General features: G+C 55.2%; 1 protein-coding gene across 5 annotated transcripts in view; it reads left to right on the top strand.

Annotated features, from left to right (window-relative positions):
- Positions 1-1,106: 1,106 nt before the first annotated feature.
- SLCO2B1 (solute carrier organic anion transporter family member 2B1) overlaps positions 1,107-24,549 on the top strand; it is a 46,414-nt gene continuing 22,971 nt past the window's right edge. Inside the window, exons 1-7 of one of the 5 annotated variants that reach the window (XM_011219834.3) lie at positions 1,107-1,436; positions 13,697-13,827; positions 14,913-15,050; positions 16,435-16,597; positions 19,447-19,686; positions 19,919-20,017; positions 22,287-22,477. In XM_011219834.3, the coding sequence (XP_011218136.1) occupies positions 1,421-1,436; positions 13,697-13,827; positions 14,913-15,050; positions 16,435-16,597; positions 19,447-19,686; positions 19,919-20,017; positions 22,287-22,477 (978 nt within the window). In that variant the 5' untranslated portion in view covers positions 1,107-1,420. Of the gene's footprint in view, positions 1,437-1,636; positions 1,960-5,577; positions 5,855-9,319; positions 9,499-13,696; positions 13,828-14,912; positions 15,051-16,434; positions 16,598-19,446; positions 19,687-19,918; positions 20,018-22,286; positions 22,478-24,549 lie in introns of those variants that run through there. The other 4 variants (XM_034666327.1, XM_034666325.1, XM_034666326.1 and 1 more) reach the window with 4 other exon arrangements.

Genomic DNA, 24,549 nt, shown 5'->3' with positions numbered 1-24,549 from the left:
CTATTCCTGGAATTGCATCAGGTTCACTTCTGTATCTTGGATTTGGGGAAACCCAGAGCTCTTCCTCAGAAAATGCAGCCTGGGTGGGTGGAGGAAAAAGCCTGGTTCTAGCATCAGAGGTTCAAGGCATGGTCACACCACGCACTAGCTGGATGATCTCTGGGCAGTTATCGAGACTCGATGCCTCATCTGTAAAATGGGGGAATAAATACCTGGTCTACAGGGTTGGTAGACCCGGTGGGGCCTCACTCTCATGTGTAAGAGTGCTGAGCAAGCTGGAAAAGGCAAACCGGTATGTTTCCTCTTGCTGTCCTGTTCTGAGCCCTGCCTCTGTGGCTCCCTTCTCTGAGCTCCTGGCCTTCAGGCTTGGCTTTTTTCTTGCTTGCTGAACTTGCACAGCAGCCCTGCAAGTGAGGGGCCAGCTGTCCCTTCTTTATGGATGAGGGAAATGATACTCAGAGTTGCAGAAACTTGTCTGAGACCACTTAGCTGGCTGAAATGAGCCCCAGGTCTGTGGGGCTCCAAGGCCTCCAGGCTCAGCCTTCAGTCCAGAAAACCCTTGAAATTCCAGATTTGCTCTTCCGCTCCCCAACCCCCTCCTCCAAGATGGAGCTCCGCTTTATGGGGCTGCCAGCATGAGTCCCTCACGGCAGGCTGGCCATTGCGAATCCTGGCGAATGGACTTATTCCTTTCTCTGGATCCTCAGAGCTCAGAGAGGAGATGGGGGTTTAGTGAGAGGGGGTGAGATCTTGAGGGGGCCAGGGATTCTGGGCAGGGGGACACTGGGGGAACAGGGGTTCTCTATGGGGCTCATGGAGGGTGACGAAATTTCTGTGATGGGGGACTGGAGCTTGGTGGGGGACAGATTGAGAATGGGAGTGCAAGAGGAGACTGGAGAATCGGGACTGAATGAGACCAGGGCTTGGGGACCTTCAACATTCCCTGTGCCCGCCACCCCTCTACTGCTAACAGAGGAAGAGAAAATAGCCAGGGGAATGCTGAGGCAAGAGGATGTGAAGGAACAGGCTGAGGGGAGGTGACACGGCAGCCTCCTCCCAGCAACGGGGCCGGATCGAAAGAAACCCAGCCTCCTGCACCACTCTGGCCCTGGGCTGTCCCAGCCAAAGATCAGAGGAATTCAGAGACACAGACAGACAGAAGGACAAGCAACAGGCACTTAGAGAGTGGAGTCAAGTTTTACGGGAATTCCTAACCCATCTCAGAAGAGGTGGCTGCTGTCCAGGGTGGCGTGGCCCGAGCAGCACCGGTCAAGGACCCGGAGGCTCCACACTAGTGCCTCCCTTCTGTGGCTCGCGGCTGCTGTCTCCAGGGACCCCCGATAAGGCCTCACTCCCTCTCCTGCTCGGCCCCACTCTTGACATTGAAACAGGGGCTGGAACTCACTGCACCCCCAAAATCATGGGACCCAGGATAGGTAAGTTTGGGATGAAATTAAGGAAGGGGCATTGGGAGGGAGTCTGGGGGCCACGTTCCCAGGGTGGGGGTTGAGCAGGCTCTTGAGCCAAAATGGGTGTACGGGGTGCGGTGGGGTGGGGGGCACGCAGTTCCCCATGCAGAGCCAGCCTTAGGGCCAGACCTAGAGAAAGTGTGTTGAGTGAATGAGTGAATGACGGAAGGGGTGGGAAGGGACGCTGTTTGCTCAGCTGGAGGCAGGGAACCCAGCCTACCTTCCCTGATGAGACAGAAACGCTGATGAGACAGAAACGCCCATGGAAGTTTGGGCCACTTGAGCCCGTCGCCGAGCCCTGTTTCCCTCTCTGAAGCAGGCAGAGAGAAAGACAGACAAAGCAGAGAAAGGTACAGATGAAAGTGGAGTCGGAGACAGAGCACGTGGAGAGATACGCAGTCAGACAAAGGCCGGGGCAGAGGAGAAGACAGAGGCCAACAGGTGTCTGCAGGAATGTGCAGGGACAGCGCAGGACGTCTGCCCCAGAGAGGTGGGTGCAGACACGGCAGGGAGAAACGAAGAGAAGCAGACAGACACAGACAGGAGAGAGACAGGCAGACGTGCCACAAAGAATCCGAAAGCTCAGCACAGAAGAGAAAGGGATTCAGAGAGAGACTTGCAGAGCCCAGCCCATAGTGTGCCACGCGCCACGTGGAGAGGGCGGCGGTTCTGGGAACGGAGCACCCCGCTGTGCATTTCTAGGGCAGAGGAGGGGAGGTGGAGGAAACAAAGGGTCTTCAGACGGGGTGCCCTGCAGTGATCACCGCTGGCCTCCTTCCAGCTGTCCGTCCTCTGCTGGCTGTGCTAGCCTCACACCCACTCGGGCAGGAGTGAACCTGCCCCCTGGCCCGAGTGGGCGGCACAGAGGGCTTCGTGGGCAGGCTGACGCGGCCTGGGGACCCTGGCACGCCAGGAAAGGGGAGTGGATGCTTCCTCTGGAGGCCTCGCTGGAGAGATGACAATGAGGTCAGACTTGGGCCGGTTGGTTTGGAGATGGGCCACTGACAGGCCAAATTCCCCAGCAGCCTTGGCCCACGGCAGGATGGGAGTGTGGTGACCCTATAGGTATGGGAAGAAAGTGCTTGTCCCCACCCCCCCGACACCCCGCAGGTTTTTTTTTTTCTAAGATTTTATTTATTTATTTATTTGACAGAAAGAGAGACAGCCAGCGAGAGAGGGAACACAAGCAGGGGGAGTGGGAGAGGAAGAGGCAGGCTCCCAACGGAGGAGCCCTATGTGGGGCTCAATCCCAGAACGCCGGGATCATGCCCTGAGCCAAAGGCAGACGTTTAACGACTGAGCCACCCAGGCGCGTCCCCCACCCCACTGTTTTTCTGACCCCTGCAGGGCTCAGCTCTAGACTACTCTCTAGCCGCCCACCTCCCGCACATACAGCGGGAGGCTGACCCCAGTGTCTGCCCACCGGGCCACCAGGAGCCTCCTCTGGCTTTGCTTCCTGGGCCCCACCCTGAGCTGAGGCCAGGCTTCCCCTGTGTTCTTTCTGGTCTGAGGGCATCTAAGGGATGTGGGAATGCAGGTGTGGCAGGGTATAGAGACTGGAGCCTGGGAAGAGAGCAGGGGCCAGCTCGCGTGAGGGAGAGGGGTCAGCTGTCCCAGCCGGGGGCAGACACCAGAGAGAGGAATCAGGGTCAGGTCTGGCTCTCAGCCCAGCCCTACCACCAACTTACCACGTGCCCTTAGGCAACAGGCAGAGCTTTCCCTGTCTGTGGGGGAGGAGCTGGAGAAAATGATCTCCCAAGGCCATTCCTTTTTTGATTTCAGAGAAGCCTCTTTCCTTCCTCTGCCGCTTTGCTCACAGCTTTTACCTGTACTAGGAAGGTATCTGCCCATGCTCCTTCACTGATTCTGGTGAAATTGCCATTTGCCAACTCCTCCAACCATCAACTCCTCCAGGAAGCCTTCCAGACTGATTCTCCAGCTAGAAGTAACCTGTCTCAGATATGCTGCTTGACTTACCTTCTTCGAGGTTCATCCTTTCTTGTTCCTCATATCGTTTCTGTTGCGCTCCAGCCTTCCTGGGTTCAAAGTGCGTCAATCCAGAGCAGATAGGTAGGGCAAAGGAAAGAACCAGCTGCCCTGGGTTGAAATTTGAGCTCTGCATCACTGGCTTTATGAGAACGCAGTGACATACTCTCACCCTTTTTAATAGTTGAGGAAACAGATGCTCCTAGAGGGCAAGTGACTCACCCAAGGTCACCCAGCAAGGGAGCAGCAGAGTGGGGGCCAGAACCCAGATTGTCCTGATGCCAAAGCTCTTTCCCCTCTCTGCCATTACCCTCAGGGCTCCCTCCTCTCTACCGCAGACCCCACACTGGTGAGACTCCACCCACTTGGGCACTTCTCCACTGGTTCCAGACAAAGCAAATTATTCTCTGGGTGCTAATGACTGGGGAGTAGGCAGGATTGGGGTAGTTATTTCCTCCCAGGCTAGGCCTTGCCTACTGGCAAACTTGCCTAGACCCTACAGTCAGGGGCCAGGCATTCAACGCCCCGTCTGCTTTTGTCCCTTTCTGGGAGTCACCTTCTCCGTGTGGGAGACGGAGGGGGTTGGCCGAGGTGGTCATTTGGTCTCCTCCTGTTCTGAGAAGCTCGGTCTTCTGTCTCTGGAAGGAACAGTGCAGCAGAGGCCTCTCTGCAGGGGAAGGGTCAGATCTCCCCATCGGTGTTAAGGGGGGGGGTTGGCTATCTCCAGGGTGCCAGCCTGAATTTCAGCTGGGGGTTGGGGAAAAAGTAAGGAAGTAAACTTGGTAGCTGCCATCCCTCATGGGCAGCCTGTAGCCCAGAGCCCAAAGCACTAATGCTTGAAATGATGGAGAACAATGCCTGGGAGCTCCCTGGAGGTGGAGCCAGACTCGATCCATTCTTGGGGCCCCAGATCTCAGCACAGGTTTGGCAGACGCGAGGATTTGGGAGAGTCTCCGTGTCTAAGCTGTCCTTGCTTCACTCCATGCCTCCCCCCATGACAGTCCTTCCTTCCCTCCAAACTGTTTTGAAAGCCTACTCTAATTGAGGACTGGAGACTCATGATATGGTGTGAGGTTGGGTGTAAGAGGGCCCTAGGGAGTAAATGTAAGTACAGAGAGATAATGAGCTAGGACATGCATGGTAGGGGGAGGCAGTGTGGCCAAAGCCAATGGCCACCTCTCTCTGAGCCTCAGGCTCCATGTTTTAGGCTGAAGGAGACTGACCTGAATTCCCTATGGGCTCAGGGCTCAGGGCTCATCCTCCCCCACCCAGGCCCTCCTCACTATTTTTAAGGTCATCTTGGGTCTAGATGGGATAGCCAGGGCTGGAACTGGGAACAGAAAGTCCCAGCACAAGGTGCCTGACCCAGCTTGGAAACCACCAGAAAGTGCTTGGCCTCCTCCCCCACCCTGCACGATCTCCCTCAAGAAGCAACAGCTGGGAGGCCTGCAAGAGCTGGACCTCAAGCATGCTACTGTCATCCCAACAGACCACCCGAAGCCCTGCAAGGAGGAATTTCCCAATAATGACAGCCAAGCCCTTCCTGCCTCCAACTCTTCCCCCTCCAGAAACTCACTAGGCCACACTGGAAACTGGAGCACTCAGGGCCCCCCCCCCACCTGGGCCCCTCCTCCCACATTCCCAGGCTCCAGCCCTGTCTTCTCCCTCCCTCAGCTTAGCTCTGTTCAACAATCATGTTTTTAAGCCAAGCCAGGCCTTGAAAGATAAGAAATGGTTTGCTGGGGAGGAAAGACTCTCCAGGCTGAGGGTATAGCATGTGCAAAGGCAGAGGGGTGAAAAGAATAGGATGAATTTGGGGAATGGCAAGCATCTATGGGGCCAGAGAATACTGTTCGCTAGGGGTGGTTAGATGAGACAGGAGCGGTTCCCAGGGGCCTTGACCTTCTGAGGCTGAGATGTCTGTTCTCACATGGTATAGACGGGGTAGGAAGGGAGGAGGGGGCCAACTGTTGTGAGGATAACAGTGTGCCTGGCATGGCATTTCCCTGCAATCGTACAAACAGTCCATGAGATGGGCACTCTTCTCTCCTTCCAGAGAAGGAAACTGAAACTGACATTGGCTAACTAAGCTGCCGAAGGTCACACAGCTCCGCTGTGGCAAAGCAAATATTTGAATCCAAAGTCTTCTGACCCAGAGGATTTCAGCAGGGACATGGTCCTTCAGGACACAGGATGGGACAGGTTCTGCCCTGGGGAGCTCACTGCTTCATCAAGGGGACATAAACAGTGCAGGAGACTGACCAGCACTGCCCCGCAGAGGAAGGTCTGAGGGAACTGGCCCAGGAGGGGGTTTTATGGAAGGAGAGACAGCTGGCATGGGTCGCAGGAGCTAGGCAAGAGGGACCAGCAAGCTGAGGGCATACAGAGCAATCTACGAGGTAAGAAGGGCTCAAGGAAGGGGTTGGCCACGCTGGCTTCCTTCTCTAACACCTTCAGAGAGGGATCTGTCATGGTTACAAGGGACAGATTGCCCAATATCGGCTGCCAGGAATATTTCCCTTCCCAGGCTCGGGCTGTGGGTGTGTCAGTGCTGGAAGCAGGTAGGTTTTCCAAAAACATCTTGGCGCCTTTGTGACACTGTCCCCTCCCCCCACCTTGGCACCTGAACGCAGTTCCAGGGTGGGTTCCTCTTTTCGCTCTGTTCTCTTCAGATGGGGCACAAGGTGGGGGCATCTCACTCTCACTGGGCAAGTTGCCCACTTGTGGCTTCTGTTACCTTCTTTCCGCTCTTGTCTCCAGATAGCCAGAGATCTGACTCCCACCCTTATCTCTTGAGGGCTCTAGGAGCCTCCTAAACATCTCTATCTTGGTGTGCCCTGTGCTGCGCCCTGCCCCCCCAAACTCACCACGGCCAAGGCTGAACTCACCACCACTTTGCAAACCCAGCCCTCAATGGTGGCATGCCCAGATATAGAGCTGTGCCTCTCCCCACTCTACTCCTGCCCCCCAGGACTCCTCGGCCTCCTGCACTCACCACAGCTGATCTTCCACCAAGTCCTGCCCATCCTACCTCCCCACTGTGGTACCTGAGGTCATTACTCTCCTTTCCCACTGCCATGACCTAGCCCAGTCCCCATGCTCACTCGCTGCTCTGGACCCACTCCTGCCTTCTCCTTGGTCCCTGCCCATTGCCTGACTCCCCCACAGGCACGCAGGTCTTTCCAGGTGGCCACATCAGACCTCATCCCTGGGCTCAGAACAAAGCCCAGCCCTTCAACCTGGCATTCAGGCTCATCGTAGACTGGCCCCTCCAACGGCTCCAGCACCCCACCACCCCCACTGCATCCCCACCTTGGCCCCACTGCTCCAGCCTTGTCAGACCATTTGTTCCCTGAGCATTCTTTGTACTTTGATCCTTCTGGTCTTTTCTCTGATGTTTCTTCCTTTAGGAAGCCTTCCAGAACCTTGGAATCTAGGCTAGGGCCTCTGCTGTGTTTCTGTAGTCTTGAAACTCCTTATGTTATGTCAGTGAGCTCATGTCACTGCGATTCTGTGTTAGATGTCTGCCTCCCACCCCCCACACAGACACTGGAAGCTCCCTGAGGACAAGGACCGGGGCTGCTGGCCTCTAAGTCCCCAGCAGCCTGCCTCAGAGAGCTGTCGCAGTGTGTGGAACCAATCTTCATTGTCACTTCTAGAACCAGCAGAGAACAGTTCTTCCCGTGTGGAGACCCTGGACAAGTCATGGTCCTTTCTGGCCCTGGTTACTCACCCCTCAAAGGCTTAACCCAGCCCTGGCTTCCTGTTCAGTTGGCTCCCCATTCCAGTGTTGCTGTGGAGTCACAGGCACGTGAAGAGGGTTCCAGAAAACACATCAGGGAGGCACCCCCCCATCCCCACAAAGAGACTCCAACAGGGCAAATTGCCACATGCAGGCCCAGCATCTTGGGCCAGCTGACTGTTGCCATATGAGAATGTGGGCCCAGGATTGCCAGATCTGCTACTCTTCCAGGAAAAAGCAAAAATCTGGAGTTTTATATGAAATTTCCTGTTTTTAAATGTTGGCAACTAACTTAAAAACACTCAGAAAGCAAGCATTGCGCAAGCCCCCCAAAACGTCTAGAAGGCAGATGTGCTGCCAGGCAGGACGGCCACGAGCTGCACAACTCCAGAGGGCACCACTCATTTTGTGGTGCACGGCCCACACAACTGCACACAGGACCTCTTGCCGGGGCCTCTCTGTTGTAACCTCTGCTTTTTATTCTATCTCTGCTGGTTCTTTTGATGGCCTTGGCAAATGTTTGGGGGAGACGCCTTTCGTTCTCTTGTACAGGGAAGTTATTAGAAGAAGAAAAAAAAAGGACCTTGGAATGCAGCCGGTGGGATGGGGTGGGTGTGGGGAGAGGATGAGAAATGGCAGAGGGAGGCATCCAGAAGGGTCTCTGTTGCTTCAGGGATCAGGAGGACGTGAGTGAGTGATGCCGGGGCTGAGTCTCCCACAGGAAGGAATATTGTTTTTTCTGGGGCCTGGAGGCCAGACCTGGAAATAGATTTCCTGGTGAGTTTGGAGCAAAGGCTGACAAAACTGCCACTTGCGGGATATCCTGATGTTGACAAAGGACATTAGCCTGTGTGACTCTCACACAGGCTTGAGAGGCAAGGTTTAGTATTCCTATCTCACAGAGGCTTAGAGAAGTCTAATTGCTGGCCCAAGGCCATACAGGGTCTAAGCGATCTTTTGATTTTGCTCTCTCTGCTGGAGATAGGCTGGAATGTTGCGGAGAGAAAGTGCCTCTGCCTTGTCCCTCCTTGGTCCTCAGGATGTGAGACCCCACACAGGCTCTCTCGGCATTTCCCAGCAGGTCCCTCCTGAAAGTTCAAATCTGGGCCTTGATTATGAGTCCTGAACTCCCACCATACTCAGGTCCCCTGGAGTATGGGACTTGGGTCCCCACATGTCCTTCTTGCCTCATTTCTCTCTCCAGCCTTGCCCTGACAGCACTCTCTGAGGCCATTAGAAGGGGGTGTTAACTTACCAGTGAATGACCGGCTCTCTGAAGAATAAGCTGGTAGAATGGCAGTCTCCCCATAAAACTATCTTTGACAAAGCCCAGAACGGAAGCCAGGTTGGAATAAGAAATGGCTACATGGGGAGTATGCTTCATTTGTTCTAAGGCCATCTTAGCAACCAACCTTCTTTTGGTTGCTGTTGGGGGCCCAGGAGTCAGGCAGATCTGGGTTCCAGTCCAGGCTTTGCCATTTACCAGCCCCAGGATCCTGGGTAAGTTGCTTCCCCTCTCTGTGCCTCAGTTTCCTCCTCTGTATCATGGAATCACAGCAGCTATCTCTAAGGGGTGCTGGGAGGATTGGTGAGTGAGCTCAGCCCAGCCCAGCCCAGTACGTAGTGTTGCTTGGTCTGCGGTGGCCCCTCAGAAAAGCCCCTAGGACAAGCTCCTCCAAGACGCTTCCTGTTGGGAATTAGGGTGAGCCAGAGAGCTGGGTCTCCCAGCCTCCCGCCTTCCCCGCCCTCTGGGGCTGAACTTTCTCTGGATTCTCCAGATGTGGCAATGCTCCTTGCAGTCACAAAGCAGGTATGGCAGCCAGCGGGGAGTTTGTGGCAGGACAGACAGCTGACGGAAAGACTGGCTGCCCGATGGGGAATCGAACACCATTAACTGCACACCTGCTACCCATTGTGTTTGTGCCGGCCCCCCCCCACGTTACTGACAAAACCTGCTGATAAGACAAAGTCTATTGTTTACTGTGAGGAGGGATAAGACCACTTCTCAAAGCTTTGGCTGTGGTTCAGAGCGGGGAGGTAAGGTCAATATTTGTTGAGAATTGAAAGTTTGTTTTAAGGCTGGTCCTTTAGTGTGGGGAGGGAGGAGAGGTGGGAGGCTTGCCTGAGATTGGGTAAGAATCACGATACAGCGGTTCGGTGGTGGAAATAACAAGGTGAAGATTTTGTGGGGAGAGTTTCAAAGAGTCGGAGGCACACACTCTGTGGATGGTTTCCTTTGAAGAGTCCCGGGGTCTTTCAGAAAGTTCCTGTAATGAACGATGAAGCCATTTGTTTGAGCTGGTGAGTCTGGGTTAGAGTAAGAGGAAAAAATGCGAATGAAGGCAGTGGCCTTGCAAGGCCAAGTTCGTATAGACAAGACGGTGTGGTTTCAGGCTTTTGGTGTCTAGGCTGAATGGGGGGTGGAAGGATCTGGTTCTCAGTGGGCACTTTCTGCCCTGGGATGTCGGGATTACGATCCCAGCCCTGCAGATAAGGAAGCAAAGGGGCCACTGGTCTCAGGCCACACAGCAGGATGGCAGCCGGCAGGGACTCAAACCTGGGCAATTGCGTCTGAAGCTAGTGAGTGTGCTTGGAGGGAAGGGGTCCCAGGTCCTCCTTGTGGGAAGATGGGCCTTGGATGAGAGGGAGAGATAATCTAGGGATGGACGGATGGTGCAGTCAGAAGGAGGCATTAACTTGGAGGGGCCAGGTGCATGTGAAGGGGATGGTTTCGGCTGGGCCCTGAGGCCTTGGAGGCGCTCGAAGGTCATCGGCAGAGGAGAGGGTAATTGTCCCCAGTGGGGCCTCCTGTGTCTCAGGCCCGGGCAGGTGCTCGATGCCTCAGCTCCTTGAGGTAAATGCTGTTTCCTCCTCTGGAAGAAGAGGAAACAGCTCAGAAAGATGAAAGCGCGTGTCCGGGCTCACACGCCTGCTGCTGGCAGACCTGGGGCTCAGACCCAGGGCTGAGGACTTTGAAACCTCTGCTCAGCTCCACTCCTGCCTGGGATTTTCTGTTTGCAGCTGCGAGGTGGCTGGAGGAGGTAGGACATTGAGCTTTTCCATCAAAGAACAGGCAGAGAAATCTAGCCTTCCCTGTCAGGCTGCTCTCTGAAACCTTGGTCCTCATCACCCTGGATTCAGCTGGTGTAAAGAATGCTGATTCCTGCCCACGGAGGGGGTCGCTGGAGGCACAGCTTCTGCCTTACAGACATTCAGAGTCTCTGAGTGAACTGAAGGTCTGCGGCTGACAGACGTTCAGGATGACTGTCTGACTGCCTAGCCAGCTAGCTCGGCTTGCCTCAACAGACCAGTGACTTAGCAGCTGATGGACATGAGTGCGCCCGTGTGAACAGCCAGCCATGTCACCAACTGACAGGCACCCAGACCCCTTGCCTGCCCACTCTGGGGATGTGGCCTCCAGCCCCAGGAACCACCTGGCCTACCTGGAGCTCTAAAACCTGGCAGCCCACCTGGGAGAGAAACAAGTTGGGATTTTTTCCCTGGGGCCTGGCTCCCTGTCTCATTCCCACAGGCCACCCAGGCCCAGCCCAGGTCCACCCCCACAGCAACCCCTCTCCTGTCAGGGGCGACCCCTGACAAAACGCTCACAGGATGGGAAGGCCCTGGGACATGTCACATGAGGAGAATGTACTTTCCTGGTTCAGGACCCTCCTTCCGAAGGGAGCTTTGTCCTTACTTAGAGAGTCAGACCGTTTGTTGCCAGCCTCCTCAGGGGCCTCAGCCCACAGGAAGAGCTTGAAGAGGCCTGGCGACCCACCTGACCAGCCCCTTTCAGTGACCAACTGACCGCCCAATGCACTGACTGATCCCAGGGGCCGCGGCTTCCCTCCTTCATCCTTAGGCTCAGGCTAGGACTAACCCACGGGAAGGGGGAAGATTCTAAGTCGGTCCACGGCTCTTCTGTCCCCCTCCCTTCTCCATATGCTGGACTTCTTTCAGAGCCGGGCCTCCTGGTCAGTGACTTCTGCCCTCCCGGACTCAGCTCCAGCCTCATCCCTGGTTGGCCTGGCCCCTTGGTGGGCGCTCACTGCCAGTTAGGTTTGGTTGGGCCGCGACAGAGGAGAGCGTTGTGCTTCCTCCCCTCATCAGACCTGTGCAAGGAGTGTGGAGTGGTGTTGAGGTGAACACGTGGCCTTGAGTCCCTGCACCGACGTTTCCAGAAGGGCTCGTTCCCTCAGAGTCTCAGTGTGCTCATCAGATGCACAGAGAGAATGGAGGCACCGAGGCCCAGAGCTGGGGGGAGGAGTCAGGGGCACGGAGAGCATGCATGTGAGGGCGTAGCTGCATTAGGGCACCTGGCACAGCCTCTGCGCTGCAGTAAGTGACCAGGCGATGCTGGCGAGCAAAACCAGCACTTGGAAACGGTCCCATCGATCTCCTCTGGGGCAGTCCACTCAGGAACCCTCTCACCTCCTCGTCTCCTTCTAAGTGACCTCCGCGGAGCCCGTCCCTTCGCTAGGTCAACCCCTTATCTCGTCCCTGACAGGTGTCACTTTGGTTTCAATATCTCCTTGTTTCCCCTGAATCCTTATGCCCCCCAGGGCACTCCTCCCCAGCCACACACACTTCCATTTCTTCAGTCAAATTCCTTAAGCTATTTGAATAGACATTTCTCCAAAGGAGATACACAAATGGCCAATAAGTACATGAAAAGATGCCCAGCATCACTAGTCATTAGGGAGATTCTCATCAAAACTGCATGAGATATCACTGCAGACCCACCAGGGTGGCTATAATCAAAAAGACACAATAATAAGTATTAGCAAGGACGTGGGGAGATTAGAACCATCATACCCTGCTGGCGAGCGTATACAACGGCACAGCCACTTCGGAAGGCAGCTCGGCAGTTTCTTAAAAAGTTGAACAGAATTGCCACATGACCCAGGAATTCCACTCCTGGCTGTATACCCAAGAGAAGTGAGAACATATGCCGACACGGAAACGTGTACAACATATGAATGTTCACAGTGCCTGAACCATAAACAGAACGTGATGTACATACAGTGGGGTGTTATCCAGGAATGTCGTACCGGTGCGCGCTGTGACATTACACTACAGGAAAGCAGAAGGCAAAAAATTACGTATTGTACTATTTCATTTTTATGAGTTTACATGAAATATCCTGAGTAGGCAAACCCAGAGAGCCAGAAGATAGATTTGAGGTTGCCAGGAGCTGGGGAGAGGGAGGACTGCTAACGGGTATGGGGTTCCTTACTGGGATGGTGAAACTGTTCTGGAATGAGTGGCGATGATGTGTGCCCTTTTTCATAAACCAAAACCCACGTACTTGTGTGCTTTGCAAGGGTGGGCTTATGGCATAAGAATTACACCTTGATTGAAAACAATTCCTCAGGCTCCCAGATACCTTGTGTGAGGAGTGCAGACCCTTTGCCGCGGCCCCTCCCTGAGTTAGCCTTCGGGGTCTGGAGATGGAGAGTCCCCATGTCCCTGCCTGGCTCAGGGGTGTCCTTGCGTCAGTTTCCAGGCTCCAGGAGGAGCTTGTTGAATGAGGGGAAACTCCTGCCAGGTTAAGAAGCACATGAAACAATGGGAGAGGCTTCCGCGGGAAGTGGGGCTCCAGGAGGGGAGGAAAGCCTAGGGGGTCCGTTTCCATTTAAGGGGAAGGGTGGAGTCTCCCAAGGCCGGACTTCCGAGCTCCTCACTGAGATGAAACATCAGGAGACCCTAGGAGATGCCCCTGAATGGGGTTCAGCTTTCCTTTCACTGCGGTGAGTGGGATACAGGCATGGTTACCATGGTTACCAGGGAGCAACCCAGACATGCCTAATGGGGCCAAGGATCCAGGTTCTAAGCACAGCTCTGCCTCTCGAGTCATCACCACACTTGGGGAATTCAGTTTGTCCAGGTTGAGGGAGGTAGTTTAGGGGGATGACCTCCGAGGGCCCTTTCTGCACCGACCAGCAATACGGCTTGATGTATGAGTTAGAGATTGGGCTAGGTAGCTCTGGGACTACATGCGGGGTGCTGCCCTGTGGGAGCATGGGTACCTGTTCTGAACCACTCCCAGGAAAAACCTTTATGCCCTGACTATGCACCAAGCCTTGACCCTGCACCTGACCCCACACCTGTGATCCTACCCTGAGCCAGACGACTCTGGGAGCACCGGATGTCTCACAGCTACAGGTCCAAGCGGGGCTAAGGCTGCACGTTCTTACTGCCAGAGTCCCCGCTTGAAGGGGATGGAGTGTGGCTGGCAGCTTCTCTCTAGAAGGAAGGCTGATGCTGGGAATGGAATGAAGGTGTGAGACAGGTGGTCCCAGCTGCGATCAGGCTAGCATGGGCACGTGGAACACGTACCTTCTTAGGAAGGGCCCTCCCATCCCTGGGCCTCAGGAAGGCTGAAGGTGGTCAGACTCTCAGATTGCCACCAAGCCCTGGAACAACTCGGGTGACCTGGGGCAGGACCGTTCTCTGGGAGTCCCTCTCCGCTCTCACCTCCTGGATGTCTGTCCCACAGGGCCGGTGAGTGAGGAGCCCCAGATGCCAGACAAAGACACTAAGGCCATGAGGAGTGCAGAAGACACACCCGGAGGCAAGGCCAGCCCGAACCCTCAGGACTCGCGGCGAAGCGTTTTCTACAGCGTCAAGGTACCGCTCAGGGCCTGCCGGGAACAGCGCTGTCGGAGCCTGGCAGGGGAGGCTGTGCAAGTCCAAGCAAGCTGCTGCCTTTCTCTGAGCCTCAGTTTCCTCATCTGTAGGACAGGTGGCTGTGAGCATCAAAGGGAGAATCCACTAAACATTTAGCTTGGTTTGGGGCACGTGTTCCCTCCTTCCAGAGAAGAAGGGCTGCTCTCTGGGCAGTGGGGGACCAGGCTCCTTGCCTCCCATTTCCCTAGAGCGAAAGAGAAGGACCCCAGGGGCCCTGAGTCTGATGAATGTTGGGGAGCTCTGGCTCCTCCAGGGGCAGCCCTAAACATCCAGGCATCCCCTGGGTGCCAGGGCCTGTCTTGTTTGGTCCTCGTGGTAGCCCTGAGGGGTAGGGACATGGTCCTTGTTGTGTATAAGAGGAAACCGAGACTCAGAAGAACAGAGTGAATATTTTTAAGCTCTGGCATAAACACCCTTCTTTGAAGCTAGTTTCTCTTCTCCTTGGAATTCTGCCAGTTCATCAGGAGGGAGGCCCGGATGTTTGGGGTGGGGCTAGGTGGGGTGGGCAGCTTGAGGATTCGGTATATGCGAGTGGTCTCCCAGGGGAGCTCTAGGGAAGGAGTGGGTGGGCTGGGGTGGAGAAGGCTCTCCAGGAGAGCTTCCTGGAGAAAGGGGCAGGGTGGTGGAACAGGAAGGGAGGTCCTGTCCTGCCCAGGGGAGCTCTGAGGGTCAGAGTGGCTCCCATCATTCTCAGCCCCAGACAGACCCTACTCTCAATCATGTGGGTCTCAGGTGGTACCGAGGCCCCCTGAAGGTACCCAGGAGAGTGTGTGTAGTTTCTAGGCCTGTGTGAGAAGCCATGGGCTACTCCAATAACTCTCTCTCTCCCCTCCCCTTGTTCTTGACTCTCCTTTCTCTCCTGTGTATCTGTCTCCTCTGACTCTGTTTCCCCATCTCTATTCCTTGCTCCTCCCTTTCCCCAACTCCGTCTCTGTCTCCTAACCGCCATCCCCTCTGACTGAATCCCCACCTATCTCTCTGCCTCTCCCTCCGCCGCTGCCCCTGCCTCGGGCCCCCCCTGGCAGTTCTTCGTCCTGTGCCACAGCCTCCTGCAGCTCGCACAGCTCATGATCTCCGGCTACCTCAAGAGCTCCATCTCCACAGTGGAGAAGCGCTTCGGCCTCTCCAGTCAGACCTCAGGGCTGCTGGCTGCCTTCAACGAGGTACCGACCCTGGTGCAGCCGCAGGGGGGGGGACGTTGAGAGAGACTCTCACCCCCACCTCATCACCCCCTCTCTCACTACCCTGACAGAAACCCTTCCTGTCCCTGGGCCCAGAGGCAAGCCCGTCACAGCTTCCTCCCCAAATCTCCTCAGCCAGCTCCTTCCTCAGGTCCTGGTGGAGAAACTGGCCTCTGCCTCCTTGTAACGTCACAACAGCGTGGTCCTGCCCTTGGGGACGCTCTAATGGTTGGGGTGTGGGCTATCACAGAGCTAGGCAGAATCCCCACACCCACCCACTCTCCCTTTGGTTCCTTGACCTGGCTATTGCCTGTCCCAGGAGGGACTCTGAGGAAGTCACTTCAATAGCAGTGAGATAGATTTAAATGAGATCAAAGGCAGCACTTTAGGACCAGTGGGTGGTGGTGGGTGGGGGAGGGAGTGAGAGCATGGCATGTGTGTCTCCTTAGACTTGCCTGGCGATCCCTAAGTCTGGGGCCCACAGCCAAGTGGAGAGGAGAGGACGAGCTGCTTTGGGGGGATTTAGAGGTCAGGGTCCGGCTGTGCCCCAGCACCCCTCCACCAGATGTTTTCCACCTCAGAGAAGGCCACTGCCTGGAGGACTCTTTCTCCCCACCCCACAGCAGATTTCTAGGCAATTATCTCGGCCTGGCCTGCCAAGGACACAGCATCCCCAGGCAGTCCTCAGACCCCACCTCCAGATCTGAGGTGGGAAGGAAACATCATTACCTAGCTCTGGGGCCTTGGGGAAGTCACTCCTCACCTCTGGGCCTCAGTGTCCCACCTATAGAGTGGAGAGTGGCTATCCTTCTCAGGGTTGGTCCTCCTACCAACTGTCTTGTGGATACCGCCCCCCTCCAGCGGCAAGTAGCCTGGGGCCTGGGGCTCAGGGTGAGTATAACAGCCCAGGAGCGGTGGGGTGGGCAGCACACCCCAGCTTCTGGCGGCAGAGCCTGCCCTCAGTCCGCTCCAGTGCCCACATCCTCAGTTTTTTATTTTAAGGCTTAAAATTTCAAGCCTTAGTCCTCTGGCTTCAGATTTTATTGTTTGTCTCCATCGTGATATCCCAGAAACTCAAAAACCCTTTCATTGGCTCTTCCATGTTCTAACATGGGGTCCAGCCTGTTTCCCGGGATGAAATTGAATGGCTAGCCTTGTCCACTCTGCCCTCACTTCTCTCCCCAATGGGGGCCGTGGGGCCCCTCCTAGGAGGACCCAGAATCTGCATTAAGAGGGGCCCAGATAATTCTCAGTGTGTCAGCGAGTCCTTTGGACTGAGGGGAAGGCCGGACTGGTGATCAAAGCAGGGGGTTCTGGCCGCTGGAGGCTCGGCTCCACTCGCATGGGTCCCCTCATCCATTGGCAGGTGGGGAACACCGCCCTGATCGTGTTCGTGAGCTACTTTGGCAGCCGGGTACACCGGCCCCGACTGATCGGCTACGGGGCTGTCCTTGTGGCCCTAGCAGGCCTGCTCATGAGTCTGCCACACTTCATCTCGGAGCCCTACCGCTACGACCGTACTAGCTCCGGTAAGAGCAGGAAGGGCTGGGCTGGAGACGGACCCCAGGAGCTTCCCAGGGCCCTTGCTGGTCCTCCCCACTCCCTCGGTCCCAGCCTGGGCGGGTCCTTCTGGCAGTCCTGGGGAGTGGGGTCATCCTGGGGCAGCGGAAGTGTCACCCTCTGGGCCTCCCTTGGTCAGGGCCTGCCTGTGTGTCACTGTGTTTTTGAGGCGGAGAGAATTTACAACACAGCCTCCTTTAGGGCTTGCAATAGGTCCTCAGGAAATGTTCATGGAGTAATAATGATGTTACGAACCACTTGCGGTGTGGTGAGTTCTCCGTGTGTATTCGTGCATTTAATCCTCACAAGAAGCCACGACGTGAATGAAAGAACGAATGAGTGCATGAACAAATTAAAAAATGAAAGTATTTTAGACAGGAATTGTGAAGCCCAGTGAGATTTTGTTGAGGGCCTACCTGAGCTTCATTCCTTCCATATTCCATCCACCCATCCTGCTACCCACGCATCTATCACCCACTTATCCATCATCCATCCATCATCCATCCATCCATCCATCCATACCCATCCATCCATCCATCCATCCATATCCATCCATCCATCCATATCCATCCATCCATCCATCCATCCATATCCATCCATCCATCCATCCATATCCATCCATCCATCCATACCCATCCATCCATCCATCCATCCATATCCATCCATCCATCCATCCATACCCATCCATCCATCCATCCATATCTATCCATCCATCCATCCATCCATATCCATCCATCCCGTGGTCCACCCAATGAACCTTAGTACAGCCTACTTTGTGTCAGACCCTCTCGGGGAACTCAGTCTTGCCTCCAGGGAGCTTCCAGCCTGGGAAGGGAGACAGAGGCGATCAAAGACCCTGCAGTGTGTCACTTGTGTGAGGAGGAAGCATGGGGACCAGCCTGGCATCATGGAAGCCTTCCCAGGGGAAGAGTGCTGTCGGAGCATCTCCTCCCTTGCTCCCACCCCAGAGCTCCCCCTCTGTGCCAGGCCCGGGGGCAGAAAGAGGGAGCAGTACAACCAGCCCTGAGAAGCTCCTGGGGAGGCACAGGCTAGAGGCCTGGGCCGTGCTGCTGCAGGTAGAGACTCCAGCTCGTCGGGATTCGGAGGGGGAGAGAGCTGGCAGAGCCCTGAGTGGGGTGGGGGGTAAGGAGAAGGGGGGCGTTTCGAGTGCAGGGAGCCGCAAGAGCAATGGCCAGGAGGTGGGCAAGTAGACTGTGTGTGAACAGCTCAGAGTAGGCTATCGAGGTCCGTGCGGAGAGCTGCCAAAAGGCCTGATTGGAATGCTGGGGAAAAATACATTTCTGGGTCCAGAATTTTCACTTTAACGGAGCTTTTTCTGTGCAGGGTCATACACATTCTTCCTCCTCCCTGCCACACAACACCCCTCTGCCCCGGGCGCCCCGGGAGAGCCTGAGTGCAGCCCCTCCCCTGCCTGAGCGCGTCTCGGATGAGTACGCCAGGCTTTGGTGCCCGCCTGGCACCGGCCTGCTGTGGCATCCCAGACTAGTCCCTCCGCTCCGCCTTCATCCAACATGAATTCGTTTCTTTATCTCTAATACTTCTGTACCAGGCCCCTGCGAGGCCCTGGCGTCCCAGGGGAGCAAAAAGAAGACAGAGCCCCTCAGACAGTCCTCGCCTGTACTGTCTAGTAGGCGCTGTGCACGGCAGCTCTCACCGTGTGCACGGCCCTGTGGCAGGTGTTAATATCTTACAGGGGAGGAAACCGATGTTCAAGGAGAGGGGGCATCTCCTCCAGGCCTGTCTGTAGTCGTGCATTTACAGGGGAGGAAACCGATGTTCAGGGAGAGGGGGCATCTCCTCCAGGCCCACAGCTCATGGGGCCATGACGTGCCCAGGCAGCTTGGCTCCAAGCCACTGAATTATTCTGCTTCTGAATTCTCAATTTCTGTAGAACTTTCATCTAGGAGACTCTTGAGAGGTGAGGCAACTGAGGCCCAGACGGGCTGAGGGCCTCCGTCGAAGTCTCCCAGGCTTCAACTCACGCAGCCTTGGTGGAAGGTCCATGTCCTTGACCCTGGTTCACATGGCTTTTTCTCAGAGTCCCAGCTTCCAGAAAGGCTGGGCCGGCCACAGAGAGAAGGCCACATCTACACCCACACTTGGGATAATAATAGCACGAGGGGCTCTTCAAGTTTGCTCACCAAATATTGGTGAGCTACAGGGAGCAACTGTCTGGTACTAAATAAAGATATTCCCCTCCACTGAACTCTGCCTCTGTGTCCTGAGCTGACACGGAGCCCACCCAAAATGGAGGCCAAGGGCCCTAGAGCCTTCCACAGTCCAGCCCCAGCGTCCCTCCCCTGACTGGCCCTGACTTCAGCCCTGGCCTTGTCCCTCACGCTCTGTGAATCCGCCATGCTGAACTTCTCAAGCCCTTGGGTTTGCATGTGCTGTGACCTCTCCCTGGAGCACCCCTCCCACCTTCTTTTTCTGGAAAATCTTGTTCGTTCTTGGCCCCGCTCAAACTCAATCTCCTTGGACAGCCCCACCCCACCCGAGAGCCACGGTTGCCATGGCACTTCCCCATAGCTCTGCTCAGCAAGGTGGCGTAGGGCAGTTTAAGAGCATGGACTCAAGCCAAGTTGCCTGGGTTCCCATCCTGGCTCTGCTTTTGCTAGTTGCTGCCTGAGCATTGCTCGTCTGTGCAATGGGAGTAATGAGAACCCCCAACCCCTAGGTTCGCTGGGGGGAGGGAGTCAAATGGTTTATGTACACAGCACCCAGAATGGCCTTGCACCTAGTGCGCGCTGTGTGAAGAGTCCTAGCTCTCATCATAATATTCTTTATCATCCCGTAGCGGACAGGCCGCAGGATTTTGAGGCTTCTCTGTGCCAGCTCACAGCCTCGGTCCCAGCCCCAACCCCAGCCGCCTCCAACAGCAGCTGTTCAAGCTACGCGGAGGCCCAGCACCTGACTGTGGTGGCTATAATGTTCACGGCACAGACCCTGCTCGGCGTGGGCGCGGTGCCCATTCAGCCCTTTGGCATCTCCTACATCGATGACTTTGCCCACGACAGCAACTCGCCTCTCTACCTTGGTGAGAACCGGGCTCGGAGGGAGGGCCAGGCTCGGAGGTTGGAGGATGAGAGGACTAGGTAGGGGCTGGGCATGAGTTCCTGACCTCTGCCCCGCGTGGCCAGGAAAGGTCTGGAGAAGCCCTGGAGTTTCCTGGGCCTGACCGCTCTTGCCTGTCGGAGACTGGGCAGGCGCTGCTCTGCAGACGGAGGGAAGCCAGGGCCAGGGGGCCTAACCCAGGCTTTGTGTTGCAGGGATCGTGTTTGCAGTGACCATGATGGGGCCAGGCATGGCCTATGGGCTAGGCGGCCTCATGCTACGCCTTTATGTAGACATCGACCGGATGCCAGAAGGTGAGCCTCAAAGAGCACACAGGCGTCCCCAGGGACACCCAGCTGCTAGCTCACGACCACTGGCTTCATAGAAGACACTGAGCCAGGGGGCTCACGTTCAAATCCTAGCGATCCCACTGACATTGGACATGCCTCTTAACCTCTGAGTCTCAGCTTCCTCATCTTTGAGACACTCTCCGTCCCACCCACCTCCCCAAGCTGCGATCAGAATCTAGTGAGAGATGAAGCTAAACCGCAAAACACCACCAGACGGGCAGTCGTCACTGCTGTCAGGATGCCTCTCCACCCAGTCCCGTCCCTGGGCTCCCCCTGACCCCAGCCTGAGCTCGGATACACTGCGGGGCACACAGGGGCACATGTGCTCTTGGCCTGTAGGGAGCTCCCATCTTTAGGGGGAAAAAGACGCAGGTGAAACAGAGAAGCATGCAGGAGAGAATTTCTGGAGCAGAGCTCAGTGAGCTTGGGCCTACTTCAGGTGGGGAATTTACTGGGTGACCGTCAAGGACCCTTCTAGTTCTGACCACCTCAGAGTCTGGGAGCCCGTGCCGAGGGCACCGCTCAGGGAACAGCAGTCTCAGATCCAGGCAGTAGGACGGGTGGGCCGAGGAGTGGGACGGAAGCTTGGTCTGAAGGCAGCCAGGAGTGGGGAGTGGTGGGGGTCCCCGAGCTCTGACCCCCTGCAGGGAGCAGGAGAGGATTCTTCTCCCCTGGAGATTTCCAGCAAGCCCTAGAAACCTCAGGGGACACACGTGTGAAGGGATGGACAAGCCGGTTCTGCTTCTTGTTCACTGGCTTTTGCTCAAGGGTGCCTCCTGGGCAGGGGTAGCCCTGCCCTACTTTCCTTCCTTCTCAAAAGCGGGGCCCAGCAGCCAAGTGCGAGCTTTGGTTGGCTTCCTTAGGTTTCCCAGATGTGCCCCAGCCCCAGGGAAGGGGGTGTGTTTTCTGGCTCTGGTGACATCATCGTGGCAGAAGTGGCTCCTCCACGGCCAGATGCGGTGTTCCCATAGACAGATCTTCCTACCCTTTCTCATGCGGGGATTTCATGCGGTGGGCAGATCATGTCTGTCGCAGGCACAGACGGGTGTGTGCGGAGCGGGGGAGCCGGGGAGATGCCCGGGCTCGCACTCGCCGGGCTGGCACAGAAGCAGGGGAAATAATAGGTGGAGGAGGGAATTCGTACAAAAGCCAACTTCATCCCCAGCTTGACAGATACATTTGCCGAGCGCAGGTTGTGTAGTCTGGCCCCCGGCCAGGAGCGCTCAGGACCCAGCACCTGGGACCCAGCCCTACTCCTGGGGTTGGTGTCATCACGCAGCTGTGTCATTGTCAAGTGTCTGAGGATGCTGTGGCAATTGAAGGAGGAGCTATCCGACTCAGCCTTGAGGTCAAGGGCTTGGATGGGAGAAGTGGGCACTCCAGCCAGTAGGCATATCTGGAATAATCTAGTCCTGATTACATCTGGGGAACTCGTTAAAGGTAAGCCTCCTTGGTCACCTTCTCACTCCATCCCGTGGTAGTTTCAAGTTGGTCTTGGGTATTTTTGACAAGTACCCTGGTGATTTAAATGATGCAGGTCTGAGAAGCACGAGAGTGGTCCTAACCATCAATTTAATAATAATAATAATAATCCCAACAGTAACAGTAAGATGAGGAAGAAGAACACACATCATTTTTTTTAAAGATTTTATTTATTTATTTGACAGAGATAGAGACAGCCAGCGAGAGAGGGAACACAAGCAGGGGGAGTGGGAGAGGAAGAAGCAGGCTCCTAGCGGAGGAGCCTGATGCGGGGCTCAATCCCATAACTCCGGGATCACGCCCTGAGCCGAAGGCAGATGCCCAACCGCTGTGCCACCCAGAAGAACCCACATCTGTACAGCACATTCTACGTGCTTTACCTGTGTTGGTTCCTCGATTCTCCCAACGGCCCTTGAAATAGTAAGACTACTGTCTGTATTTTATAGAGGAAGACACCGAGGCACAAAGAGGTTAAGTGATTTGCCCAAGGTGATGTTAGTCATGGAATTCAGACTCAGCAGTCCACTTCCGAAGTCCATCACCTTGACCTTACACACAGTGCCTCAGTAGTTGAAAAGCTGAACCCAGGAAGGATCAAGGCCTTGCTCAAGGTCACACGGGACGTAACGGGCAAAGCCACAACTGGAGCCTAGGTCTCCGGACTCTGATGTCTCAAACGCCTGTCCCAGGGTGGTGGCCAAGAAGGGACAGCCCATCCTGACCCTAACATCACCATGGTCTTCTCTTGCAGGTGGTATCAGCCTGACTTCAAAGGACCCCCGATGGGTGGGTGCCTGGTGGCTGGGCTTCCTCATCTCCGCTGGGGCAGTGGCCCTGGCTGCCGTGCCCTACTTCTTCTTCCCCAGGGAGATGCCCAAGGAGAAGCACGAGCTCCGCTTTCGTCGAAGGGTCTTGGCAGCCACAGCCTCCTCTGTCAGCAAAGTAAGCCCCCTCCACGCGCGTACCATAGTCCAGGCTCCAGCCCCAACCAACGGGTCCTTGTAACCTTAACCTTCATCCCTCCTGAGCACTGACGTCACAGCTTACAAAGCCATTCTGTCCAGGCTCCGCTGATCCCCCAACAGCCCCACACAGTGAATATGTCTTGGCCCTTCCACAGCTGAGAGGATCAGGGGTCCGAGGAGGAAGTGACCTAGCCAACATCACATGGCCAGCGAGGGTAGCACTGGGGTGAGGACCCCTACCTGTCTGAGCCCATGCCCTCTGTCTAACCATCACACTGTCTTCCTCTCTGCTCGTCACTTCACGGTTTCTGTGAGTTCTGAATGTGCCGCGCAGGAGCAATATTGAGAAGTAGGAAGAGGTGGAGAATGGGGGGGGGGTCTGAGAAGACTTCTCTGAAGGGGTGGGATTTGAGCTGGACTCTGAAGGCTGGTGGGAGCCTGGGGAGGGGAGAGGGGGCATTCTAGATGTGGACGCAGCTTGGACAAAGGGTTCAGCTGTAGAAAGGAATCCAGCCTTTCCAGAAGCAGTGAGAGGCCAAATGTGTATTGAGTGCATCCTCTGGGCCAGGTGTCAGGCCAACACTGGAGCTCAGCACGTGGCCTCTGCCCTTAAAACAGGCACGGCCTAGTGGGGACCAAGATTCCTTGATAAGTAACAAGCCATGAGGTGCTGGAGGATATCTCGCTGAAACCCCCTGCTCGGCTGAAGGGCAGATGGTCTCTCCTCAGAGGAGATCCACTGGGCAGGAGAGACGATTCTGGGTGGGGGGACCTCCAAGTTTTCCAGAGCCTCACCAAAACACGAGGCCTTAAAAATAATTAATTGGCTCCAGAGTACAAAAGAAAATGACAAACAGAAACGTTTTATGAAAGTTCAGTGTGTCGTTAATGTTGACTTTACCAAATTTTCCTTAGCGCTCACACACATTTCATCACATTCTGAAAATTTGCACATTCGATTTTCTCTTTCCTCGAGTACCCACACACAACATTTCAGCGACCAAGTGTGTGGGGTGATTCTCACGCCGACCAGTTCTCTGTGCCACCCGCTAGGCGTCCTACAATTTCGCTCAACTCAGATGCTGTCTGCCTGGAGACAGCATCTGAGCCCACAGCTTAGGGCTCAGTCCCACCACAGTCGCAGGTAGTAGGCCCGTCCCCAGGTTCCCCACAATTTTTGTCCTACTTGGCTACAAATCAGAGGTCCCCGGAACCCCTTTCTTGGATTCCATCATTTGCCAGAACAGTTCACAGAACTCAGGAAAGCACTTACTTCGTGTTTACCAGCCAATTATGTAATAAGGAATATGATAAAGGGTATTGTAAACAGCCAGACGAGGGGCTGAGTAAGGAGGGGCCTGGGAGGATCCAAAATACTGGAGCTTCTGTCCCTGTGGAATTGGGGTATGTCACCCTCCTGGCATATGGATGTTTACCAACCTTGAAGCTCCCTGAACCCCATACTATTAGGATTTTGTGGGGGCCTTCTCCACATAGACATGAACAATCCTTAACTCCATTTCCAGCACTTCTCTCTGGAGAATGGGGGGTGGGGGTGGGGGAGCTGAAAGTTCTAAGCTTGTAATCGTGGCTTGGTCTTTCGGTGACCATTTCCCATCCAAGAGCTCCCCGAGAGTCATCTCATTAGGACAAAAGATGTTCCTCTCGCACGCAGGAAATTACACCGATCTTAGGAGCTCTGTGTCAGGAACTGGGGTCAAAGACTAAATATTAGAAGATTCTCCTATGCACTCTTATTTACAAGAGTTTTAGGAGCTCTGTGTCAGGAATATATACATTTCCATATATATTTCTTATTATTTCACAGGGAAGTAATTGTTGAGAAATCACAATCAGAAATTATTTGTTGCTAAGTAATTCTGGTTTCAAAGGGACGATTTGTAAAAAGCCTGTCGAATATCTTGCAGCAAGAATAATTCTATTTAATGAGGCATGTTGGTGCATTTAAATATTCTGGCTGTGATGGGAGAGAGGCCCTCCTTCTTAGAGCAAGAAAGTCTGGGCTTAGGAGAGAGGGCTGAAAATGTC

This window comes from Ailuropoda melanoleuca, chromosome 8 (assembly GCF_002007445.2).
Source record: "Ailuropoda melanoleuca isolate Jingjing chromosome 8, ASM200744v2, whole genome shotgun sequence".
Taxonomy (NCBI): domain Eukaryota; kingdom Metazoa; phylum Chordata; class Mammalia; order Carnivora; family Ursidae; genus Ailuropoda; species Ailuropoda melanoleuca.
Note: the sequence above shows the minus strand (reverse complement) of the source record. Positions and strands in the feature narration are given on the sequence as shown.